Here is a 25,574-nt window from a genome sequence, read left to right as displayed (position 1 = left end):
TATTATTTCATTCTTACGATAAGCTTTTATCACTAGGTCAGAAATAGAACATGGTTACCTGATTATTGAAACTGATGCAGAGCTTCGAAAACCTGATAGGATGAGGACAATCAGCTCTCAAATACACATCAAACTGCACAGGAACATCAACATGAAAACTAGGAGCAAGAAATTTCGCTTTGCATTGCACTGGAAATAAAAAAAAGATAAACTAAACAAGAAGTAGGTGTTCAAACACAAACTACAACATTTAGTTCTAGAAGCACACTCTTGAAATAATTGTGTTAAGGATTGTTCTGTGTATACTCTTAAAACTACTTTGTAGGTAAGTGGCACAGATTAGGCTACTAACACTGTCACAGAAAGCTGATTTTCAGCACTCTGCCAAAATCTTTGCAGAGGAGAGGAGAAGCAGATGTCCAGCAGGAAAAAAAAAACACCAAACAACATCCTGTGTGTTTAGATTTCTATAGGTAATGCTCATTCACGTTCCCCTTCTGTGGGAAGTACTACTTCACACACATTCTGCCCTTTTTCCTCAGAATCTGACTTCAAAGCACACCAGAATGACAGAAGTCTTTCAAAAAGCAAGGGATTCTTTAGTAATCCATTTCAGGGATAAGAGATCACTAGCTTCTCTCCCATGATTTCTTATCTTACTGATTTAGATGAAGAACAGAGCGGTGCTGAAACAAGTGTTTCAGTGTTGCTGCCTTTAATACACACTTTATATTTTTTCCTAATGAGTTATTTTCAAGATACATCAGATGATAAATTTTGACATAGTTGTAAAGTTGCTTTCTTACTTACCAAATGGTATAAAATCTTGGACTTCTATTGTAAAAATATTACTGCCTGCCAAGGAAACACGGTCAGCCCACAATTTTTGTGATGCTTTAACAGCAACTGCATCACAATCAGGTTCAGGATCAGGGCTTTCATTCTGCATCCAGACAGAAGATTACAAACAATAAAAGAAGGTTACCAAACACTAACACTCTTAAGATTTATCTAAAAGGGTAGTAGGAGTTTTGTGACTTACCATTAGAACTTTCATCAGATTTTTTTCTATTCGTGATTTCTGATCTTCTTTAAGAGTAGATGCTAAAAAACAAAGCAAAACCAAAGCAAGTCTCCTTACTTTTTTTTTTTGTTTGTTTCAAAAAACACAGTCTGGTAAAAAAAAAAAATTGTAACATCCGTCTATCAGTAATGAAGGAGTCATTCAGTTTTCAGAACTTCCCCCTTCCTACGTGTTTCCTCTTACTTCCACTGGAACCAAGTGAAACATTTGCTGGTTAAGCATCTTATAATTTATTGGACAAACCCCCCAATAGAATACTATCTATACCTTCTTGTTATTTATGTTTAAAAACTGAAGAAACAGTACAAAATCCATAACATGCAAAGAGGCAAGCTCAGATAATATTAGAAACAACAGCTAGAGAAGGTGACAGGAAGAAAAAGGACTAATTAAAATTAGCACTCTTCTCTTGAAGATGAGGAAAGGTAGGTTTGTCTCATTGGCTATTCTTGAATACAAAGCAGAGCAGCCTGGCTAGCTAGGGGAAGGTACAAACCCATTTTTATGACGCCTACCCAACAGTGGTATTAGTTAGCAGTTTAGGGCACAAAAGGATCTTTTCTGCAATGTCAAGTAACAAACATTATACGAAGCAGGGGGCTTGCATTATTACTGTGCAGCCACCTTATGTCACATTTCTTCCCTGAAACACACCACGTGCATATTTCATCATCAGATTCCTAGTAAAAAGTTTAAGAGAAGCACATTTGGGATTTTAAAGTCCAGAAAAATTGTGCTAGCTTTGTTAGTTATTAGGAAAAGTGGTTTTCACCTTTAGCTATGTTACAGTTGTTCTCCCATCCCAAAGCTCAGGAAGTTTCTGTTACATTATTTGAGCAGCCTCAAGCAAAGCTCTGTGCCTCAGATATCCTGATGCAGTCTGTTTGTATGCAATGAATTTTGCAATAGAAAAGCAAAAAAATTCAGCTTCTACCACACAAGAGAAGGTATTAAAAATCAGCACAGTTATTTTGTAGTCAAATAATTTGAAGTACTAATAAGCACTGTGTCTAACAACGATTTGTCAGGATTCCAAATACATGTACTTTAATATTTCTGTATAGGCTGAGTACAGGTCTCAAAAGAATACCTCTACCAAGTAGTTCTAAAGAGTACGTTATATAATCTTTTAGCTGGGCCATCAAATATGAACATTTGAGAGCTGTCGTCAATATGGAAGTGAGAAGAGTCCACCATCCTTCACTGCGATATTCACACATAACATAATCCAAGAGCCTGCAACAGTGAAATTGGGAGAAAAAACAATAAATATTTTTTAGAAGCTTGCATTTATTTGGTATCATTAATACAAAATTAATCTCCACCAATACAAGCGCTAAATTAAAGTCTACGGTTTACACGTGGCAATGATTTATTGAAAATGGCATTAAAATATTGTGAAGAAACCATCTATTCCATGAATTTTCTATTTCATGCTAGAACAAATTTCACAAGAGAAGAACAGGAAAACTCACCAGTCTTCACATAAAGACCTAGCAAAACAACAACTGGACAGAAGAGTCTTAATCCCAGCATTGCATTAAAAATATGCTTTACTATTGAGTATGTGGTAAGTTTTAAGAAGCAAACCAAAATCCCACAGCAAAGTCCCCTTCCAATCTGAGGAATTTTAATGTTCCTTAAGCAGAGATGCTTCTTTTCCCTTCTAACCCTCTATCCCCTGCTCCCTTCAAGGGTTTCAAAGACCTGCAAACCACACATGCATCAATCTTTATGAGGCAAAACCACACATCTTGATACTGTTTTAATGCTGAGCAATGTTTGCTATTACTAGCAAAGCAGAGAAGTGATTTGGGTTTTTTTTTTTTTTAGAAAAACCTCTGTTCAACTGTTGAAGACAAAGAGTTTCTGCATACCTCAAAAATCTACCTAAATATAAGAAATGCTTGTACGTACAAGAATTAGGCTCAATATAAACTGATCTGCTTATCATAGCTTATCTTCTCCATGTAGCTTCCAGTCAGCTCATAACAGCAAACACATTTCTCCTACCTCAGACATGTTCCCTTTACAACATGTGATCTTTGAAACCTAATTAGTGAAATCAGGAGTGTGGGACTCCTGCGTAACATGACCATGACTCTGTCTCCCCTTAAAAATACATTTAAGAAACTAAGCATAAGACACAGCCTTCAGAAAAGGTAGCTGTACCTCAGCACTACACTTTCCTAGCTCTGTAGTCATTAACAGCAGAGAACTACAGCAATAAAAAATATTCCTTCTGCTAATTTCCTGGTACATAAATAAAAATTGAATTCATCTACATTTCCGTATTTCTTGAGTGTTGCAACTATAAAGTCAGTAATTAAATGTAACTATACTCATTGCAAGTTTCAGAAATCACTTTTGGGGGGGTGTGTGTGTAGCACATGAAGCACACTCAATCAGTGTGCTAGAAGCAAATAATACTTGCCCAATAAGGCAAACTCCCACAGAAGCTTACAGCAGGAAGTTTTTATACTCTTAATAACCAACACATATCTGGTTTGCTTTCTTTAACGTGAGTGGAGTTCATAGACTCCAAAGCCTGTGCTTCGATCAAATCCAGTTACAAGGAGCACCTTAAATGAGCTTCCAACATTATTCCATAGCAATAAGACACGGGGTCTTAGGAAGACTAGGACGTGAAAGAAGCAACCATGGATGGTACTCACTTCAAAGCTTTGGCATAGTCTTTAGCGTAGTAATATTCTTCTCCCATTTGAACCACTGATAAAAATAAAATATAAAGAACAATGTTCCAGATCAATACCAAAATCCTTTGCAAAATCAATTTTTTAAAAAATTGTATGATTATTTATACTCACTTAAATGACTTTTCATTCTTGGACATTTGTATTTCTTGAACTGCGCCACAGCATTACTCAACAAAGTGATTATTAGCTCCTAACAGACAAAACCATTACTGATATAATTATATATGCAAACATTAAGACAATGTCAAACACTAGATTCTTTTGGGTTTTTTTCAGAATAGAACTTACCGAGTGAAGGACATTTTTCTCTTTCAACTGTAGGGATAGAATTCCCATCTTCTCCTTTTCAGGATCAGAAAGATCAAAGCCTGCATAAGACAATGAAAAATCCATGAAATTAGAATTTTGTCCTGACCCAAAGGGAACTATTTACGTGATGAGCTATATGCCATTCACGCTCCAATTCAAGCACACTCAAACTCTTCAACATTCTTTTGCCCAGGAGACGGATACATCACTTTAAGAACTCACCCATCCTCCATGTTCTAGAAGAGGAAATCTGAAACAAGTATCTTGCCTTTTGTTTAAAAGATTATCTGAAGCTACCCAAAAATAGCAAATTACAGTAAGACAACCCCTAGTCTTTAACTGTATCTATTATGTTAAGACAAGTTTGTAGCCCTTTTCCTATCCAATCTCAAGAAAGGAATCAAACTCATTTTTCTAGCAGTAGAGAATGCCAGCGTATGAAGAACTGTACAGGGATTTAAAAGACTATAAACTCCTGCGGAAACCAAAAAAACTGAATACATTAAGATGAAGAGAAACTTTACCTGTTAAACTGCTTAACCTTGACAGTAGAGTCTAGCTAATTTTAAAACATTAATGCTTGAACAGAAGAGGTTAGACTATCTCTACAGTAAATGGAATAGTCTTTTAAAGAGGGCAGTGGTAAAGTGGCAAAGCCCAAAGGATATGCAGAGAATACAAAATAGGAGACCAAGTGGAGAGGGAGAAAGGAAAGTGAAACTACAGTCAACAATGACTCTATCAGAATTATGTGTATCTTCATAGATAGCTCAAAGCTGTACATTCAAAGTCTGAACTTCTGAGAAAGCATCCTCCTTAATATGAAACCCACAAACTCCTTTCTTAGATTAAAATCTAGTCATTGCATCCTCTCAATCCATTTTGAAATCCAAAAAGCTTTTTTTTTTTTTTCCCTCCAAGGAAAAATAAGAAGTCATGAATTCCTGTCTGCAGCTGACAGGACACAGTATGGATGGCAGGATGAATTTATAACAATTGCATTCAAGGACATCATTACTTTTCCTTCTCTCCCCAGGAGTTCATTTCACTGCAGTCAGGCTTTCCTGCAGCACACTGATGACAGGTAGTTTAGGCAGCAATAGAAACAAATCAGCAGCAGAGCTTCGGTAGGGCTTATGCAACTTTACTGAATACCTGATCCTGCATAAACCCGCGGTTCCTTTTGCTCTTTGTTATAGAGATCAAACACTTCGCATACCACCAACTAATGAAAGAGAGGGAGGTCCCAGCCCTGCATCTATCTCAGTGAACATTAGCATGTAACCCTTTTTCCACTAAGTCACCTGGCAGAATCAACAGCTAAAGAAATTTGTCCAACCACCACAGATAGAAGACACCGAAACATACTTAATATTCCCTGCCGCCATGGTCTTTGCCCATAGAAATCAAGCACTCCAGTTTGTGTTTCCAGGGGATCCGGACTGGGATATATCACAGAAGACTGTAAATTCAGCAAATATAGACATAAGAAAGGGGTTCATGTTTCATTTTAAAGCATTAAAAGTGATTTGATGCTCTAATACCCGTGCACATAAAAGACGACATTCACTTTAAAACATATAACTTTGCCAGCCACCTGTACAAAAGCGGTTCTTCAGGAAATCCAAACATTTAAACACTCCTCACTCAGTCTGACGTCTTACTGCATTTACCATCATTCACCTCAAATACTGTTAAAGAGTAACTGGGTAATCCTTTTTAAAGCTAGTTCCTAACAAGATAATCACAGAACAACAAATAAATAGCACCAATAAGAACAAAAATGTTTTTAAATAATCAGGACATGTCAGCTGGAGAGTAGCCTCATATAATTAGCATGTAAGTTTAATGGACCACAGAGATCTATTTTCCATGCAACCCCTTCTGCTGGCAAGCATCAAAACCAGCAACCACCAGCCACATTGCACACGCTAACACTAATGCCTTGTTTCTCTGCTTCCTCTAAGTCACCAGATACGGTGCATGTATTGAAAAATATACTGGAATAACAAAACAGCGAGTTTTCAAGTATCCAGAAACGTAGAAAGCCTATAGATATATTTTAAAAATAAGTATTTTAAAAACATGTCAGAATTATTTGTAATAAACACCAACATGTTTGTTCTGGACTAACTTTTCCAATACATAATGAATACTTTTAATGTTAGTAGATATCAGAAAAACATATCTCCTTGCCTTGGATTTAATTTATACATTATACAAATTATTCCACTAAGACTTCAAACTAAAACAACTAATTTACTACCTGTTTATTTGCAAAGCATTTTCTCCCCTCCCAACTTACATCATGGTTACAAAGCATACTTGCTAGTTGTTTCCGTTCCTGTGCATAGTAGGCTGCCTGCTGGTAATAGAAACCTGGATTCTGAGTTTGAATTGCTGTCAATCCCAGCTTAATCGCTTCATCAAACAAGTCACCAAAAGCCTGAAACCTATTAAAAACATTCACAACCAAGGTTATGTACACAACAGCAATTTGAACTGAAAGGGACACAATTACAATTTCTGGTTAGCCTTAAACAGACTAGTCTAAAGTTCTTGTTAGTTTGAATTTTTGCATCTAAGTCCTATGGCTGTATTTGTGTCATCCCCTGCTATTCCCAGAGAACAGCAGTCAAAAGTCAGTACAAAACAGAACACCATACAGGTGTTATGATCTAGTGTATCTCCTTCTTAGATAAAGAGCTCTGAATCTGTACCTTGCCTAGACAAGTAAAACATTGAACTTCACAAGGTTAATTAAAAACTAAAACCAGAAACATTACTAAACAGAAACATACTGTTTAGACATCCAGGCAGCATGCTCAAAAGCCAGTTCTGCACTTCCTATTTTTTTCTTGCACAAGTCAATATGTTTCCTGAACTGAGCAATTGCATCCAGTGGAGTATTATGCTGAAAGCAGAGGCGACAGATCTAGAAGAAATAAAAATAAGAGGAAAAATAACTGTGTTAGGCTGCCAAGGATTAGCTTTAAAAAAAAAAAAAAAAAACACCAAACATGCCACTCTGGAAAAAAACCCACAAATTTTACCTATTTCTGAAGAGCTTAAATAGCATAGAAAACAGAGAAGAGATGTAAACCATAATGTGCTATACCTGAAATCATGCTGTCCTCTATCTCATCTTATGTTATTTTTCTTTCCCTTCTCCCCCAAGCCATCAATGGAAAAGTGCGTAACTCACAACCAAATTCAAGACGGAACTGAAGAGCCACTAGGAAGATCATTATCTTCGAAGCCTGCAGTCTACAAGTGGAATTTGATGGAGTCCCACTCCAGAATTGTTGTCAATGGTGGAAGAGTTTTGTTTTACCTAAAAGCCCCCATAATACCACAAAAGTATTGTCTGATTCTTAGAGTTACTTTCTTCCTCCTAACAAGTAGAAACTGAACTATACTGGCTTAAGCTTTGCAAGATGACAGAAATATTCAAGGAACAAGCAACCCTTGTTTTCATTCCCCCTGGACAGAGTGAGAGTTAAAGGAGTCTAGTCCTTCAGATTAATGCATCTGAAATGAACTCCAACCCTTCAAGATACTCCCAAACTTCAGCTAAGGATCTTTCTTTTGTGTGGAATTCAGAAGGCTTTGCAAGTTTGAGTGTAATTGGTATTCCACCAATAGCCGTTTCCAATCCATCTCCTTAAAAGCAACACAAAACGGAACTTTAAAAACTTCACACATTAAAGATGCATCAACTTTACTAAAAAAAAAAGCAAATATTAGAAGTACACTTGTTACCTTGTAGTTTATAAATCCTGCCATAGTCTTGATTTCCAGCATGTTTGTTTCATGAGCTCTCAATTCATGGACAAGATTATAGGCAGTTCTGTAATTCCTAAGCAGGAATACTTTAATTACATTTAAATCATACAAGATAATAAAATTGAAGAACAGGATTGCCAACAGCAGAAAACAGCCTTCCAATCAGAGTGTTCTTCCCAGAGAAGAACTCACCCCTTACATACATGTTTAAATACTTTTGCATTTGGGAAAATATTGCAGTCTATGGCTTAGCAATAACTTGGAGTAGAGAGGGTGAGGGAAGATTACATGAATCTTACTTGAGAGCATTCTGCGTATCCTGTTTCAGCTCACTGAAGAATGCTATTTTGAACTGGTGTCTAACAAATAAAAGCTGCAAAACACAACCAGCGTACATCATTCACAAACATCTGAACATACCTGTTACCTCCAAAGGAGATACAGGTGATAATTTCAGAGACGTACATAATATAGCAGTTGACTTGAAAAACTGACTATGCAACTGTTACCCAATAGTACTCTCTGCCACCACGATGCAGCAGCAATCTCTCAAGAGATTTAATCTGTTCCAAGCCTTTTACCCTGGAACAGGGGAGAGGCTTTGTAACACCCCAAAGCCTCTACACCAACAGAACTGATTGCTTGGACCCCAGCCTCCAAGAGAGGGAAGCTAGCAATCGCAACAGAACCTTGTGTATCTGAGCAGGTATTAACAATTTGAAAAGCAAAACTCAAAGTTGCACTAGATTTAGCTTTTTAAGTTAAAAACATCTATGGGAAGCACTTCCCAAACTTGTTAAGATAGGTTAAACTATATAGATAAAAAACCCAAAAGTTTTTAGTTAATCTGAGAACTTAATATTTGGGCTGCAGCTCTTCCTCTAAGGAAGATAGGAGAAGACAAAAAGTAAAAACAAGCCCAATCAAACTCAAAGTTTAAGTTGCAGAAAATAAAGCCAGATTTACTTTCTATACCGAGAGAAGGCATCTCAAGTTGGAAGCGGGGAGAACAAAAATGTTTAAGCAACAAACCACCCTTATTTTCATGTTTTAACATGCAATGTAACTTGCACAGTATGTCAAAAATAGGGGAACATTACCTGATGAGTGGTTTTGTTCAAGAACTCCTTATGAGATTTAACTCTTCGTATTTCTGTATAATAGTAAGTCTGTGCATGCTCGTAGAAAGCATTTTCCAACCTGCAACAAAGTTGCTTATAAGTTCCACTAAGTTTCTCCCACATACAAAGAAATTCTGAAGCTCTTCAGAATAAGTTATTTTTAATTATTTTTGCTTTAGGGCTGGCAAAGTAGCTTGAGGTATTACTGAACTCTTACCACACAGGGTAAGAGCCTGCAGACAAAAAATCATCACACAATCTTACACAGGGGCACCACAAAGTAGAACAAGTAGGTTTGAGTGCTTTTTAGATCGATTTCTCATACAACAATCTCTAGCATTTAATGTAAGACAGTCTAAGGATAAATTCTGATTTTGCAAGGCAACAGAAAGTGGAGAGGTGCCTCAGTCAACACATCCCAGGAGCCTCAGCAAGGTTGGTTTAAGTCTGAACAGGTCAAGATCTTATTGCTGGACTGTGGTGGGAAGAGTGGGAAGGTAAAATTACGAGGGAACAGACTAGGTTTCACCATTCTGTCCCAACATCATCAGCTACCTGGGTTGCCCAGGTAAAAGTTGAACTTGCATTTGCAGCATAAATAGCCCAAAGGTAAGTCACAGAGGGAGAAGAGAAAGACAAAGAGGCCCAGAACACTGAATACAGCATGAGGCTGAGGAAGATCCAAGCAGCATATACCGTATGATCAAATTATAAAGAGTAAAGTCAACTAGAACAAGACCAGAACCCAGGAGACTAATACATTCATTAGCACTGATGCACACAGGAAAGAAAGGATGAAGTACCATTTCCGTGATTTGGCCAAGAAGAGATCGCTGCAGACTTTGACTAAGGCAGATCTCAACTTGTGTTCTGCTTGCCACACAACAGAGAGGACTGTGACAAAAACAATGGGACAGACCAACGGACAGCAATTCTTAACTATGAGTTCAGTCACAAAAGGAAGACAACATCAGTTAAATCTACCCATCATACTTATTTTAGTTTTATATTGTGGCTGAGTAAGAAAAAACAAGCCAGTCTGAGGGGTTAAAAAAATTAGTCTCTCTTTTAATTGAGATTTCATAGTAGTAACTATCAAAAAAAAAAAAAAAAAAAAAAGACTACTAACACCAGAATTTCTGACGTTATTATGTGCTCAAACTTATGTGTTTTTGTTGTTTTTTTTTTAAACATCATGAAGACCTATTAAGGCCTAATGATATAGCTTTATCTCCACAAACTTGGAAGGCAGTTGCCAGTATTGTATCAAAGCACAGTTATATGCAGTTTGCAAAGGGTTACGCTAGTTAACATGCGGTAAACATTCTCTTTAATACTGAGCAAAATATGAAAAACTAGAAGTAACTATTACTCTATTTTGACCAGTTTTAGTCACTGTTTGTGAGCAGCTTGGATATGACAGCAGCAGCATTAATTCATGTTGACAACTTTACTGTTTATATAAAAATACGAGGGTGAGAGAAGGAAGAATTAGTCTCTCAGACCATGACTCCTCTCCCCAAACATACCTGGAAAAATTGTAACTAATTTTAATAAACTATGATTTGCCTTAATTTGAGCCCTTCTTTTTAGATCTACACAAGACTGTCTTCCTTTCCCTGTTCTGTTTTTGAAATGCCTTCACAATTTATTTGAAGCTGTATTCTTTGTAAATATTAAAACAGAAAGCACAAGAAACTTAAAAAATTACGTTTTAAAGTCATTTGCAATCAGATAAATGCCACTTCACATAGAGACACCTATACAGACTGGAAGTAGGGAGAAAAAAAAGCAAAGACCTGCTAATACAGAGTCACACCTAACAAAACATTTGTAGGGAAAATTATTTGGAACCAGCAGGGCCACAATCACTGTAGAGGTAGAAAAGCCCACTTTGCCTCTACCTGACCTGAGGAAAGGAAAGCCTTGAGATATCTAATAATGTTTCCACAAAAGCAACATCTCTGACAGTCACTATTCAGCCTTGCAGAGAAAGGGGAGCTGTGTGTAATTCATCAGGTTGCAGAATAACCTGAAGAATTCCAGCAAACAGATAAAATAGTCACTGCTGGTCTACAACAAGCGTGCCACATAGCAGTCATCCTAACCTATCAACATCTCCATTAGAATCATTGAATCATTTAGGTTGGACAAGACCTCAGAGATCATAAAATCCAACCATTAACCTAACATTATCAAGTCCACCACTAAACCATGTCCTTAACCATCACATCCACAGGTCTTTTAAATACGTCCAGGGACAGTGACTCAACCACTTCCCTGGGCAGCCTGTTCCAATGTTAGACAACTTTCATGAAAGCATTTTTCCCAATATCCAATCTAAACTTCCCCTGGCACAACCTGAGGCCATTTCCTCTTGTCCTATCACTCGTTGCTCAGGAGAAAAACCAGCGCCCCCCTTGCTACAACCTCATTGCAGGTAGCTTGTTGCAGCACTATCAAAACTAGCCAGCTGCAACAAGGCTTTTACCATCACATACCAAGTTAACTTCAGTTAACTAAGTAGTTAGCAGGCCTTGCCTTGGCACAGCCACCAATCCCCAACAAGGTCTCAAAAGTCCATCTACTGTCCGTGCCGTTTCTTCATCCTCTCCAGGCCAGTCCACCCTGCTTCTTGCCTCTGCTGCATCCGGATTCTTCCTTCTCCGGGCTCCTCTTCCAACCAGCCTCTCCTCATTCAGGCCCCCTTCTCCCAGGACTTCTCCTTATTTCTTGTACATCCAGGGTGCTCTCTCTCTCCCCTCCCTCCACTTCTTCAAGGTCTCTCTTCATCCAGTGCTCCTCTTCCATACCCCTTAGAGCTATTTAACTACTTAGTAGGAACCAGCCACAGCTGCACATTATCCACATCAGCCAACCCACAGCCCCTGAAGCCAGCCCACAGCTGTTTTTTATCAATGTTAATTAACCTGCCTTCATTCCTTTATAATTCCTCTACAGTAGCTGAAGAGTGTGATAGAGTCTCCCCCGAGCCTCCTTTTCTCCAGGCTAAACAACCTCAGTTCCCTCAGCCACTCTCCATATGATTTGTGCTCTAGACATTTCACCAGCTTTGTTGTCCTTCTTTGGACTTGCTCCAGCACCTCAATATCTGTCCTGCAGTGAGGGGCCCAAAACTGAACCCAGGATTTGGTGTGCAGCCTCACCCAGGGCAGAGTACAGGGGGACGATCACTTCCCCAGTCCTGCTGGCCACGCTATTTCAGTTATCAGCCAGGATGCTGTTGGCCTTCTTGGCCACCTGGGCACACTTCTGGCTCACGTTCAGCCAGCTGATGACCAACATCCCCAGGTCCTTTTCTGCCTGGCAGCTTTCCAGCCACCCTCCTCCAAGCCTGTAGTGTTGTGTGGGGTTGTTGTGGCCCAAGTGCAGGACCCAGCACTGAGTCTTTCTGAACTTTATCCAGCTGGCCTCAGCCCATCAATCCACCCTGTCCAGATCCTGCTGTAGAGCTTTCCTACCCGCAAGCAGATCAACATTCCTACCCAGCTTGGTGTCATCTACAAGCTTACTGAGGGGTGTACTCTATCCCCCTGTCGACATCACGGATAAAGATACTACAGAGAACTGGCACCAATACTAAGCCCTAAGGAACATCACTTGTGACCAGACACCAACTGGATTTAACTCCATTCATCACTCCTTGTCAGGCTGGCATCCAGCCAGGGTTTTTTTTTTACCCAGCTAAGAGTACACCTGTCCAAACCATGAGCAGCCAGCTTCTCCAGGAAAATGCTGTGGGAAACTGTGTCGAAAGCTTTACTGAAGTCTAGGTAGACATCATCCACAGCCTTTTGCTCATCCACTAAGTTGGTCACCTTGTCATAGAAAGTGATCAGGTTGGTCAAGCATGACCTGCCTTTCATAAACCCATGCTGTTTGGGCCTGATCACCCAGTTGCCCTGTATGTGTCATGGGATGGCAATCAAGACAATTTGCTGTATAATCTTCCCTGAAACTGAGGTCTGACAGTCCTGAAGTTCCCCAGATCCTCCTTCCAGCCATCCTTGTAGATGGGCATCACATTTGCTAACCTCCAGTCAACTAGGACTTCCCCAGTTAACCAGGGCTGCTGATGAATTATGAAGTACCTTAGCTTTTTTCTCATCCTTTGTCACTACGTTTCCCCACTATGTCCAATAAAGGATGGAGAGTCTTCCTTAGCCCTCCTTTTGTTGCTAATGTATTTATAGAAACATTTTTTATTGTCTTTCATGGCAGTGGCCAGTCTGAGTTCTAACTGGGCTTTGGCCCTTCTAATTGCCTCCCTGCATAGCCTCACGACATCCCTGTAGTCCTCCCGAGTTGCCTGCCCCTTCTTCCACAGGTCATAAACTCTTTCTCTCTAGTTCCAGCCAAAGCTCTCTGTTCAGTCCGACCAGACGACTTCTCCACCAGCTTGTCTTTCAGCACATGGGGACAGCCTGCTCCTGCACCTTTCACATTTCTTTCTTGAAGGATGTCCAGTCTACCTGCACCCCTTGGCCATTCAGGACTGTGTCCCAAGGGACTCTGTCAACCAGTCTCCTAAACAGGCCAAAGTCTGCCCTCCAGAAGCCCAAGGTGGCAGTTCTGCTGACCCCCACCATTACTTCTCTGAGAATTGAAAGCTATATAATTTCGTGATTGCTATGCCCAGGACTGCCTCCAACCACTTCCCTGTTCACAAAGAGGTCCAGTGGGGTGTCTTCCTTAGCTGGCTTACTCACAACTGTGCCTGTACATTATCTTCCACAGAATCCAGGAACCTCCTAGACTGCTTCCTCTCTTCTGTATTGTATTTCTAGCAGATACCTGGTAAGCTGAAGCCTCCCATGAGAACAAGGGCTAGAGACTGTGAGACTTCACCGAACAGCTTATAGAATATTTCATCTGCCTCTTCATCCTGGTTGGGTGGCCTAGAACAGACTCCCACCATATCTGCCTTGGCCTTCCCCCCATTCTTACCCATAAACCCAACCATATCACCACCAATATTAAGCTCTTGACAATCAAACCGCTCCCAAACACACAAAGCTACTCGACCAGCTCTTCTTCCTTGCCCATCCCTTTTTTTTTTTTTTTACAGCCATCCATTGCAGCACTCCAGCTACACGAGTCATCCCACTGCGTTTCCAGAATAGCAGCTAAGCTACAGTTTTCCTGCTGTACACAACACATCAATACACCATGTGTTCCTGCTGCTGCATGGATCTCCACCCCCTGTTCCCTACTGAGACAGCAGACCGAAGGACCTCACTAGTATCTCGTCCCTCCAACACTGGTGTCCTGCACACATGCTTATCTCTAGCAAGCCTGGCTTTATCCCTTTCCCCCTTCAAATCTAGCTCAACGAGCCCTGCTAACTCTGTGATACATTTTCTCCCTTCCAGACAGGTGTACCCCATCTGTTGCCAGCAGGCCTGGTGTCATGGAAACCAACCCATGATCAGCAAACAGAGCAAAACAGTGATTAGCAAAGAGCAAAACAGTGTTTTACAGTCACTTACCTTATAATATAGCCAACAAGATGATCAGTGTGTGGAAGTACAAAGAGGGATTTTCCAGAAAGGTCACAAGCATTACATAAAGCCGCTGCCCTCTCTGATGCAATAACATCTTCACCTAGTGAAGTCAAGGAAAGCACAAGTAAGCAGTATGCAGTGCTGCAACGTCAAACTAGCTCTAAAAGACTGATCAATACAAGGTCTGGGAAAATCTAATACAGATTAAGACCACATTCTTTCTTGCTTCTTTTAGAGTACTATGTGCTTCATCCAGCAGAACACATTGCAGAAACATTCTAGGAGTGGCTTAGCTAGCAACAACCTACAAGTATGACAGAAGTTTTTAATCTCTGTCACAGAATTAAATATCCTGTATCTTGAGAAATACAATAGCATCCAGAAAAGACAAACATATATAGCAGGTAGAGGGGAAAAAAAAAGCTTGCCAGACTCTAGAAAGTAGGCAGCTATAACTGAAGCCGAAGCTCTACAGTAACATAAGGTTAAAAACTATGACATTTCACAGCTCCACTTGACTCCAAGATGTTATTGATTAAAACAGAGTTAAACTAAAAAGCTTCTGTAGGCATCAAATACCCTTCCTCTATGTTCTCATTGCATTTACAGCTTTTCTTGATCTCAAGCAAGGTTTAAAATGCAACTTGCTTCAAAGGAAGCATATCATGTGTATTAACACTAGCAAACTATTTTTGATACTGTGTAGACTTAAGAGGAAGAATTTAAGGATTATCAAATGTTCAAGGCCAACTGGCTGGAGCGCTCTTTCCATTTGTAAACCTTTCTGCAGCCACAATGCATTTAACATATGTAGATGACATTAGATCAAGTACTGCAGATAACATGATAAATGATAATTCAGTCGATCAGGCCTTCTGCAAAATGAGATCACCACAACTGTGCACAGACTTTTCTAGTACCTGGAGGTAATGGTGTTTTTTTCTGAATCAAAACCACGGCAACTTTCGTATTTCTTCCCTGCAAACTTTGCCTAAAACAAAAGCAACATAACACAGCATCAAGGTTTCACTTCTTATTTCTGAATTAGAACAAAACGATATTCCAGTCTAGATGGAAACAGTGAAAGAATGTTACATGGTTAAAACACCGAACAGCAATATGCTGCATCATCTACAGAACACAGTGTTCCTTTTTTTGTTCAGATGGGACAGCTGAGTTTAACAAGCAAAACTTCAGGGGCTGTTTTTACTTAAGTAACTCTGACAAATAAACCATTAAAAGAAGTTTCTTTGCTGTCAGTTGCACGTTAAAAAGCAAAGTTCAATTTTCCATTAATTTGTGTCTAAGAAAAAAAATTGTATATATTTTAGAATGCAAAAAGGATTCTGCAACTCACACCACTAGCTTGTAGTACATTACGAACCAAGTGAAAAAACTCTACCTGACAATTTCAACTCGAGTAGCACATTCCAACTGTTTCTCTTTCCATTGTGGCTCATCCCAGTCTAGTTCATAGAACACCACCACAAGTGCTGGAACCAAATTCAGGTGTTTGTTCATCCAACCAGTCTTCAGGATTCCTTTTGGAATATACCATTCATAGGATGTCCTCTGAAAATATTGTGGTTATTAAAGCAAGCTACCATATCCATTTACATACAATTATAGCAGGAGAAAGATAATTGCTCCTATCACTCTTGTCACTTGAGGATATGTTTGTCATCTTTCCTTTAACATTCTTTCCCTCAAGCCTTTGCTTCCTATTAAGTCATACCCCTTGTTACCTGGCCTCGGTGCCTGATATCTGAGATAATCAGCATCAAAGAACCGACTCCAGGTAGACTGGAGAAAAGGCTCAAGTCCAGAAGCACACTGCACGCACTTAAAAGAAACATTAGGCTCTGTTTAAAATGGGGCTCTGAAACAGAGCTGGGAGAAACCAGTCTGGATTCTTGTTCTTTGTCAGCATCACAGAATTACTAGCTTTCCAAGGGCTAAACCCATTAACGTTGCTTTTTAGCTGCCACTGCAAGGCAGAAAGCAGAGAGCGATTCCTTCTGCCACACTTCACTTGAAGGCTTAACACTTGTTCAGAACATACTGATTTCAAACACCTACCTCCTCCAGAGCTAAACTCTAGGCTTCATTCAAGCTCAAATTTTACAAGCACACCTTAACGCTGACTAAATGAACACCAAGTGCCTCAAAAAAGTAAACCGTACTGGCTTTCTCTGCCTCTGGCTCATGAGCTAAGGCACCCTGGTTTCCCACTCCTGGCAACACCCCTGGCTTCCCCTCAGCACTGGCCGTTTTTCTGACTTCACACTCCCAGGCCCCCTCCAGCAGCGGGGGAAAGGCGGCAGGAGCCCGGCCCAGCGCCGCTCGGCCCAGCCCCTGCTGCGGCCCTTCCCCTCAGGCAGCCGCCGGCTCCCGCCGCGGGGCGGAGGCCTGAAAGCGCCGTGGGGCCGGGCCCGTCGGGCCGGGGAGCAGCCGGGACACACGCCGCTCGCTACCTTCGTCCTGCACTTGGGGTACTCGTGGTCGCCGGGGAGCACTTTGAAGGAGATGGGGACGCGGTCGGCCCTCCGGTTGGCGCAGAAGGCATCCCACACGGCCCGGTGCACGGCGTTATACACCACATCCAAGCCGGTGAGGGTGACAAACGCCATGGGCCGGCAGCACAGCTCCACCGGGAAGTCCCACTGCGTCGGGGTCATGCTGCACCCGGGCAGGCGGCCTGCGAGGCGGCAGCGGAGCGGCTCTCAGCGCGGCGCCTTGGCGGCCCAGGCCGGCCGCTCCTCCCCGGCCCGCCCCGGCTGCGGGAGCTCCCCGCTGACCCGCCGGGCGCTGGCACGACGCCGGGCCCGTCCCCCCACAGCGGGGCACCGCTCACCGCCCCGGGCCGGAGCTCGGCGCCGGGCAGCGTCAGCCGGGAGCGGCCGCAGATCACGGGAGACGCCGCGGGCTGGGCGAGGGAGGGCCGCCACCCCAGGAAGCAAGCGGCGGGCATCGGAAGGGCAGCAGAAGTGGCCAATCGGCGCCTCCGCTCCGCCGCCGGGCCAATCAGAGGGGCTCGCACGGAGACGTCACTGGCCAAGGAGCCAGTTAGCTAAAGAAGGGAGCGAGGAGAGACTGGCTGCTCTGGCCAATGGGAAGACAGGGAGGGGGTGACGAGGGGAAGAGGCGACCAATAACAGCGAGCGGCCGGGTGACCCGTGCTGCCCTCAGGGGAGGTGTGTCCGTCGGGCGGGGCCGCTCGGGCCTCCCCGTGCGACAGCGGCTGGGCCGCGCCGCGCCAGCCAGGCCCGCCCAGCCCCGGCGGCGGGGAGGGGGAGGGGGAGGGGGACGGGGACGGAGAGCTCCGCGCGCTGCCTCCCCCGCAGCGCGCGCCATGGCGGCCAACGAGGACCAGGAGGTGAGTCCTGGGCCCTGCTCGCGCGGGGGGGGGTGGGGGGGGGAGGCCGTGAGGCGCTGCTGCCTGAGGGAGAAGCGGACCCAGCGGGCTCCCCCGCAGCGGGCCCGGGGCCGGCAGGGAGCCTCCGTGTGGGGAGCGGGGCCTCGGAGGGGAGGCGGCCCGGGGGCGGGGGACGGGAGGGAAGAACCGGCCGCTTGGGCGAGCGAGGAGGCGGGGGGAGGGGGGCGGTCAGAGGAGGGCGGGAAACCGGCGGGGCCGTGCCCCTTCGCAAACCCTCCGCGGCTGGGGGCGAGCTCCCTGTGCTGGGATCGGTAACCCCCGTCCCTGCTCTTGGCCACAGATGGAGCTGGAAGCGCTGCGCTCAATCTACGAGGGAGATCTGTGCTTCAGGGAGCTTAGCCCCGTTTCCTTCCAGTACAGGGTAAGGCAAGGCGAAGGGCTGCGAGTCGCTGCAGTGCAGGCTTCGCCTGGAAGTTACTCTGCTGTCTTCTAGTTGACGTACCAGGGTTTTCCTAAAACAAATGGGTGTTTGACGTGCAGTAAAAGCTAGATCCTTAGGCCGTTGTTTCAGGATCTTTGGTACGATGCTGCTCGACAGCACGATGCTTCACGTTTAGGCATCTGCCTCCCAGTGTGGGTTTATTATCCTCTTAGCTAGACATCCTACTTACAGGTCTGTGTACTGCACAACTAGAACTGTCAAGCTGGCTGAAGGAGCCAGCCTGCTGAGAAATACTTAAACTATCTGGTCAGAAATGTCACTTACAGAGATGTTTATATGTAGAGCTTTCAACCTTCCTTATTGCTCAGTTACAAAGTTCTAGTCTCTTGTGCAGAGGTAGTTGACATGCCTTGTCAACCTGCTAAAGAGAAAATCCACAAAATGTGCGCCGATATGGACAGGAGAGACTTACAGGGAGTGCTGAGCTCGAAGTATGTAATTAGATTCTGGCATGAAATTCTTGCCAGCCTTCCCGAATTTTAAGACCTGGAAGTTCAGAGCATGGACTGAGACAGATCTTCGGACAGCCAAAGAACTTTGCTGATGAAAATTTAGACACCCATGGGACAGAAGGGAGACTTCTGAAAATGCCATATGGCTGTAGTGGGGAGGAAGCATCTAAAATCAGCTTTTTGCGATTTTTCAAATAACTTCAGAATAACATCAGTAATTGTAATGAGGCATAGGCCAATTTAATTAATAGCACTTGAATCCCATCCATGTAAGTGCAGCCTTCCTTCACTGATCGGAGCATTCTTAGTAAATTTAAGTGATTGTGACATGCCTACAAGTCTACAGTGTATCATTCTACATTTTACTAGCTTTGGTCATTGCTGATTTTTATAAGGCAAAAAATAATTGTCAAAAGTTAGGGTAACTCAATTTAACTACTGTAAAACTTAGTGTCAGATAAAGGCAATAATAAATCATTCCCATGAAGAAGAATTTGTATTATGAGAAGGCGTAATGCAGGTAAGTGCATGAGAAGGTAGAAAGAATTCGTATGCCACTTCGCTAAGCCTCGTGTCTCTCACGTCTCACATACAGACCACAGCTGTTTTGTGATCAGCGTACTATGAAATTGAGATCAAACAAAGATTTTTCAAATACTGAGGAAATGTAGCAGCAGCTTTTAAAGTGAGGCTACCCAATTTTTAAGGTTGCACTGACAAGGAGGAGCACGGTCACGTAGCTTTTTGTATGGATTTGCCTAGAGTGCAGGCAGTGCTTTCCTGAGAGAACTCGGCACCACCAGTTCTCCTCTTGGTAGCAGGGGGAAGTGGAATGCAACACTGTAGACGACATCTTGAAAAATGTTGCAGATTCTGTTGCACCTCTGAAACAGATGCTTCTCAATGTCAGTGAGTCCACTCTGCTGAAAAAGACGCTGTAAATAAAAAAGCACCAACTTTTTTTCTTTTTTTCTTTTATTTTTCCTTTTCTAATTTTGAAGTATAGTAGCTTTACCATCATTAGAACTTTTCTTCTGGCTACACTTCATTCCACGTAATTTGATGAATCCCGATTATAACTATTCTGAAATGAGGGAAATGTGAGAGAATTTTCAGGTGGTTCTAGAATACAGATTTAACCAGCTTTGTTGTGCTAGTCTTCCAAATCCTTGTGGGTGGGAAACAGTTATTTCTGTTTGTACAGTATGCCTTTGGTAATACTTATACTGGTTTTAATTTTTTAAAAAAATATTTGGGTTTTGTTTATTTTAACATAATTATAAGGACTTTATATGTAATTGGGGTTCACTGAATTGATGTGCATGATCATTTATACTAAAATCTGCCTTTTTTAAATCTTATGATTTTTTTATACTGTCCCATGCTACTGACTTCTTAAATCTTTTACTACTCATGCTTACTTATAGTGAAATAAAATATCTGTAGGGCTGACACATAAATATTGAAATTCTTATCTGTTATTTTGCTATCTTAGGTCACTGGTTTATCATCATCTTTATTTCAACACTGTCTTGTGTTTTGTCTTCATATTGCTCTGAGCATGGTTGGGGGGGGTGGGTGGGGAAGAAGCCTTCACCTTTTCTCTTCTCATATATGCTTGTATAATATTTGGCTTGTAGGTGCTACAAAGTAGCTTTTAAAACCAAGCAATTAAAAAAAATCCAAAACCATAAAGACAGCTTTGAATGTTTCTGCTGCTTTTCCTAGGGTGAAAACTGCAGGGTAGAGGTTAATATTGATGTGAGAAATGTAATACTTTTTCTAGATAACAGCTTTATTTTCTAATGGATAATTTTATGAAAATAGTTGTTATCTTCAGGAGTCTGGATAGTCTTAAAGAAGCGAAAGACTTGCATATTGGCATTGTAATCCTTGATAAGTGACTGGAAACTGTTGATTTGTAAAGTTTTTCTTTTCACTTCAGATAGGTGAAAGTGGAGATCCCAAAGCCTTTCTAATAGAAGTTTCTTGGCCAGAAACATATCCACAAACAGCACCAGTCATATCGATGGATGCGTTCTTCAACAACACAATGTAAGCACTTACGACAGCTTCGCTCCCTAGCCTCGTATGTGTTGGCTTGAAAGTTAACAAGCTTTTCTTCATCTGTCTAGATTATAGTTGAGTTTTATGATTTCTTTTAGACCTTCAGCTATTAAGCAAAGTATATTGGATAAGTTAATGGTAGAAGTTGAAGCGAATCTTGGAACTGCTATGACATACACACTTTTTGAATATGCCAAAGATAATAAAGAGGTGTTCATGGAAAATCAGCCTGTAAACACTGTGGTAAGTAGATAGAACCATAGAATATCTCAAGTTGGAAGGCACCCGGTAAGGATCATTGAGTCCAATTCCCTGCTTGATAAATTCAGATTTTAATCTCTTGCTTTTATAACTGAAAAAAAAAATATTACAACTCTAAATACTTCATAGCTCTGTCTTTATGTTGTTAATGAGTATATTGGGTATACACATGTTAGTAGCTAAACAGTGACACACAGAGCATAATGCCACAATGCTCTGCGGTCGTAGTTGTTACATTTAATTGTTATTTTGCTGTTATACCAAAATGTTGGTGGGTTGCATTCTGTCCCACTGAATAACATAAAAGTTGAGACTTGGAGCAGAAGCAAAACTAATGAGAACTGAAACAGATTAAAGGCATTTGGGGGTTGTGGGGGGTGGCAAATTACTGCAACCTTGCTGGGATGCAATGGATTGCATAAGTGCACCTCCAGGGTCTTGAATGAGTCAGGCTGGGTCTCTGTGGCTTCTTGTTGTGTAAGGAAGTTATTGGCCATTGTGGTGCTGCAATTTGCCAAATTTGGAATGGTTTCCATGTTTGGTAAGTCTGAATCCCTTCTGACTAAGTCACACTCCGTGATTAAGTTTAAAAAGTGTTAAGAGGTGCCCTTTGCAACTCTGAAAGGGAATAATCCCAGTCTCCAACACATGCTGTTTTAAAACTACAGTCATGACTATATGTTGATTAAAAGCTGCAGACTCCTTGGCAGCATTGCTTCTTTCTGACAGTCAGGATAGTTCAGTATGTCGGGTTCAGTAATCACACAGAGAGGTGTCTGTGAAACTAATATGCAAAATATTAACAACCATTTTTATCCTTGTCAGACTTCAGTAAGCAATAGTATTGCAACTGGAACTCCTGATGCACCAGCAAGTAAGAAAAAAGATAAAAAGGAGCAGTTATCCAAAACCCAGAAACGAAAACTAGCTGATAAAACAGGTTTGTGTTTTGTTGGAGCAGTATGAGAATCCAGATTTTATCGCAGTGACATCTTGCTGGAGTCAGAATCCGTGGTCATTTGGTTATAAGATTAACCACTTTAAGTCTGTGGTCTCTGTTTTGCTTGTTTTAGATGAATTATTCTTCCCTGAGATGTTAGTTCTGGTCAAAGCAACTTTCGATAGAGTATGGATTTCAAGATGTCATTGCTTTTGTTTTATTTTTTTATTTCACTTTGTGACAAAAGTGAAATTTTGAAAAAACACTTGTGGGAGGAGAACATTTGGAACTTCCAAAAAGTCACTTTCAGCAAAAGACATGGATTGTTGATGAACCCTCGTAAATAATTCACGTTATTAAATACTTTCATTTAGAAATTACATATTTGGTTTGGAACTGAAAATAAAACATTTAATTTAGTTTGTATCCTCAAAATCGAGGTGCTTCTGCAAATACTTTATGCTTTCAATGAAATGGTAGGGTTTTGATTGAAAAGCATTCAATATTTTAGCTGATCCTACTGATGACTTTTATGTGTTCAACCTTAATTTTTAATAATGATCTGGATAATGCTATCCTATTGCAGCGATAAGTTGTACCCTGTGATAGTCATTTCGGCATATCATTCACCTAACCGAATGTATAATTGGCAGATTAAATCTTATATGTATGAAGGAAAAGATGTGCAAAATTCTGTTCTCGGACAGAGTGCATTGTTGCTGGTCAGCCCAGCTTGTGTTGGAGTTGCCCTCTAAATTAAATGTCAGATGGACTGAGCTGTTTTTATTTCAACAGAATTATTTTGAAGAACAAGAGGTGTTTAAGACATTAATATCTGGTTTTGTCGTCATGGCTTTGTAGTGGAAAAAATAAGGTTTTGAATCATTAGATTTGTGTGTTGATTTTAGAAGAAAGATAAAGATCCCCCTTAGCATGTGTGTTGAAAACAAAACTTTCTTATTCTGCAGATAACAAAGGGGAGCTTCCACGAGGATGGAACTGGGTAGACGTAATTAAGGTAACAGGACTGTATTATATGCGGTATTATGAAATTCCTGCATATGTACATTAAAAATAATTTGTACCTATATCTGAAGAAAACTAATCTGATGTTTTTTCTTGGTTTTCTTCCTAACTTTGTTTGGATTTGACTGTGGTGACTGATTCATTTCTGTGTGCATCTAGCATGTAAGTATTTTCAAGTTACCTTTTTTTTAATGTTGAAAAGATTTGCAAGAAACAGTATGAAACGTTGCTCATTTGGGATTCGTATTTACATATTTCTCAAATGCTTAGTGTGGAGTACTAGAGTCAGACTTTGATTCCTCTTTGTTGGTTTAGTATTTCTTTTTTATTTATTGAGCAATTAAATTTTCGTTTTATGATGAGAGGGCTTTGCTAGCTAAATGCACTGCAAATATTCTGTCTTCATATGGCAACATGACGTAAAATAAAGTTAGGGGTGCTGCCACGTTCTGGAGGGCAATGGATGAGTAAGCAGAAAAAGGGAGCTATCCCAAGTGGGAGCTCCTTCCAGTCTCCTACAAGCCAGATCATTCTTGGTCACAGCTCCTCCAGTGAATAATTATTTTCTGCTTGCTCCCTCAGCATTGATTTCTTCCACCCTCTTGTCTTTTCTGATTCAGTGGAAATTAGTATAGCTGCTTGACAATTTTGAAAGCGAACTATTTTATTTTATGCAACTATGAGTAATTTTTGGTGTAAGATTAGCACCATTTCCAATTGTTAAATAAGAGCAAGTAAATTATGATGGTGGGTTTTGGCAGAGTCCTTCTGAGTTAAAAGTGGCTATTTGTAGTGGATGTCTTTTATTCCAGACAGATTTCGCAATCATGTGCACTACATTTAGTAATTATAAACTTAGTTTTAAGAAGTGAGAAATAGTAAGTTAATGTCTCATTTTGTATTGTGTAAATTTCTATATGGAATTCTCTCAGAGATCTGTGAAGATAACTTTTTCCATTCTTCATCTTTTTTATTTTGGAGAGCTGGTGACAGAGTCTTCAGATTAAATAGAAATGGTACCCTGAGGTTTTTCTGGGTAGTGGGGATGGTGGTTTTTTTTAAATCAACTTCCACGTTCAGGAAATAAGTTCATTTAGTGTTTAAGCTTAAGAAATAATTTTTGATGCTTCTCAGTCTCCTGGTACAGTAGTGCAATCAGTCTGTTTTATTAATTAAGTATACATATGCTCTATGTAAGATGGAGATAATGTTGTTCTTGTTTCCTAATAAATGGAATGGCAGTCTAAACTTTGAATACTTTCTTTTTGTGTCTCTTTTATAGTTAAGCAAAACTGGTTCTAAAGATGATGAATAAAGGACTTTGGTACAAGGAAACTCCACCTTTTAATACAGTGCAATTTTGGGTCACCATCTTTCTCTTAAATAACTTTCCTATTTGTTGAAGTAAACATTTTATAAAGCTCGATTTCCTAACTCACAAACCTAGTCACACAAGTTTATCTAGAGACTATGTGGTCTTCTTTGGAAAAATAAACCAACAAATTTGCCTTAAATGAAGGTTACAATGTGACAAAGGATATAGAGAGCCAGTGTGGTGAAGTGAATAGTGCTGTGTGCAGCGTTTATTAATTTATATTTTGCTCTGTAGTAAAATCCTGTTATAGTGAACCCAGTGATACTGTAAACATTTCCCAATGTTCTTATTCCAATTGAAGAAAAAAGCACTATAACAGTGATTGGTCACTTGACAGCATAATTCATCACAATAAATTATTCCATGGAAACAAGACCTTTGTCATTTGTTTAATATGAATGTAGAAGAACATAAAAATTGTTACATTGCAATACAGACTAGAGCTTGTGGTCCCGTTTTCACTAGTTACTGGCTGTAACTAGTAAATACTAGGGAAAGCAAGGCCAAACATTCTAGTCTGCTCAAAAATGAGTGGTTATAGCAGGAGTGTGTCTTCTTTATTCTCTGCGATATCCGTTAAGTCTTTCTCCAGTGTACATATTTGCAGAAGGTCGGATGTCTGAGGGGAGGGAGAAGTGCTTTCTTGCACGTGTCTCAATGAGTGTTGGGATTTTGTAGCTCTTTCATTGGAGAAAAGGGCATTCCTTGGAGGGGCTTGCTGAGTGAGTGGTGGGAGAGTGGAAGTCAGCACTCTGCCAGATGTGTTGGGAGAACTTTTTTTTTCCCCTAATCTGCTCTCTTGTATCAGAAAGAGAAGTCAATCTTTACTATATGAACAGTTACTGAATACAAGATGCCTTAATGTCCTTTATTTTGGTTTGTTTTGAGATGAACTTTAATAAATGCCTATTTATCTGCTGTGGTATGTGTTTATTTTTGTAAAATTTTGTATTGCCTACTGCACTTTCGGGCCAAGTTTGAACTTGCAAAGGATTTTCTATTACAAAGAAAGCATTCTTAAAATGGGTGGAAG

At 40.9% G+C, this 25,574-nt stretch overlaps 2 protein-coding genes across 4 annotated transcripts in view; one reads left to right on the top strand and one right to left on the bottom strand.

Annotated features, from left to right (window-relative positions):
* The window catches only part of TRAPPC11 (trafficking protein particle complex subunit 11), a 29,001-nt gene extending 11,479 nt beyond the window's left edge, over positions 1–17,522 (bottom strand). Inside the window, exons 1-17 of one of the 2 annotated variants that reach the window (XM_080379312.1) lie at positions 17,017–17,522; positions 15,945–16,114; positions 15,463–15,533; positions 14,528–14,642; positions 8,997–9,096; positions 8,196–8,269; positions 7,873–7,969; positions 6,912–7,045; positions 6,416–6,563; positions 5,479–5,572; positions 4,090–4,169; positions 3,913–3,991; positions 3,760–3,814; positions 2,175–2,320; positions 1,043–1,104; positions 811–943; positions 59–189 (exon numbers count right to left, since the gene is read on the bottom strand). In XM_080379312.1, coding sequence (XP_080235438.1) covers positions 59–189; positions 811–943; positions 1,043–1,104; positions 2,175–2,320; positions 3,760–3,814; positions 3,913–3,991; positions 4,090–4,169; positions 5,479–5,572; positions 6,416–6,563; positions 6,912–7,045; positions 7,873–7,969; positions 8,196–8,269; positions 8,997–9,096; positions 14,528–14,642; positions 15,463–15,533; positions 15,945–16,114; positions 17,017–17,220 — 1,893 coding nt within the window. In that variant the 5' untranslated portion in view covers positions 17,221–17,522. The remainder of the gene's footprint in view (positions 1–58; positions 190–810; positions 944–1,042; positions 1,105–2,174; positions 2,321–3,759; positions 3,815–3,912; positions 3,992–4,089; positions 4,170–5,478; positions 5,573–6,415; positions 6,564–6,911; positions 7,046–7,872; positions 7,970–8,195; positions 8,270–8,996; positions 9,097–14,527; positions 14,643–15,462; positions 15,534–15,944; positions 16,115–17,016) is intronic. The other variant, XM_080379311.1, reaches the window with a different exon arrangement.
* A 215-nt stretch (positions 17,523–17,737) lies between these two features.
* On the top strand, positions 17,738–25,459 carry RWDD4 (RWD domain containing 4). Of its 2 annotated transcripts, XM_080379384.1 has the most exons (7): positions 17,741–17,918; positions 18,259–18,339; positions 20,818–20,927; positions 21,038–21,182; positions 22,026–22,140; positions 23,109–23,158; positions 23,326–25,459. In XM_080379384.1, the coding sequence occupies exons 1-7, from the start codon at positions 17,895–17,897 to the stop codon at positions 23,356–23,358; spliced, it is 558 nt and encodes a 185-aa protein (XP_080235510.1). In that variant the 5' UTR covers positions 17,741–17,894; the 3' UTR covers positions 23,359–25,459. The 2 variants fall into 2 exon arrangements, with proteins under 2 accessions (XP_080235511.1, XP_080235510.1); XM_080379385.1 differs by lacking the exon at positions 18,259–18,339 and having other exon boundaries at positions 17,738–17,918.
* Positions 25,460–25,574: the final 115 nt, after the last annotated feature.

The sequence above is a fragment of the Falco punctatus genome (assembly GCF_963210335.1).
Source record: "Falco punctatus genome assembly, chromosome: 1".
NCBI classification, from domain to species: Eukaryota; Metazoa; Chordata; class Aves; order Falconiformes; family Falconidae; genus Falco; species Falco punctatus.
This window is presented reverse-complemented; position numbering and strand designations above follow the sequence as displayed.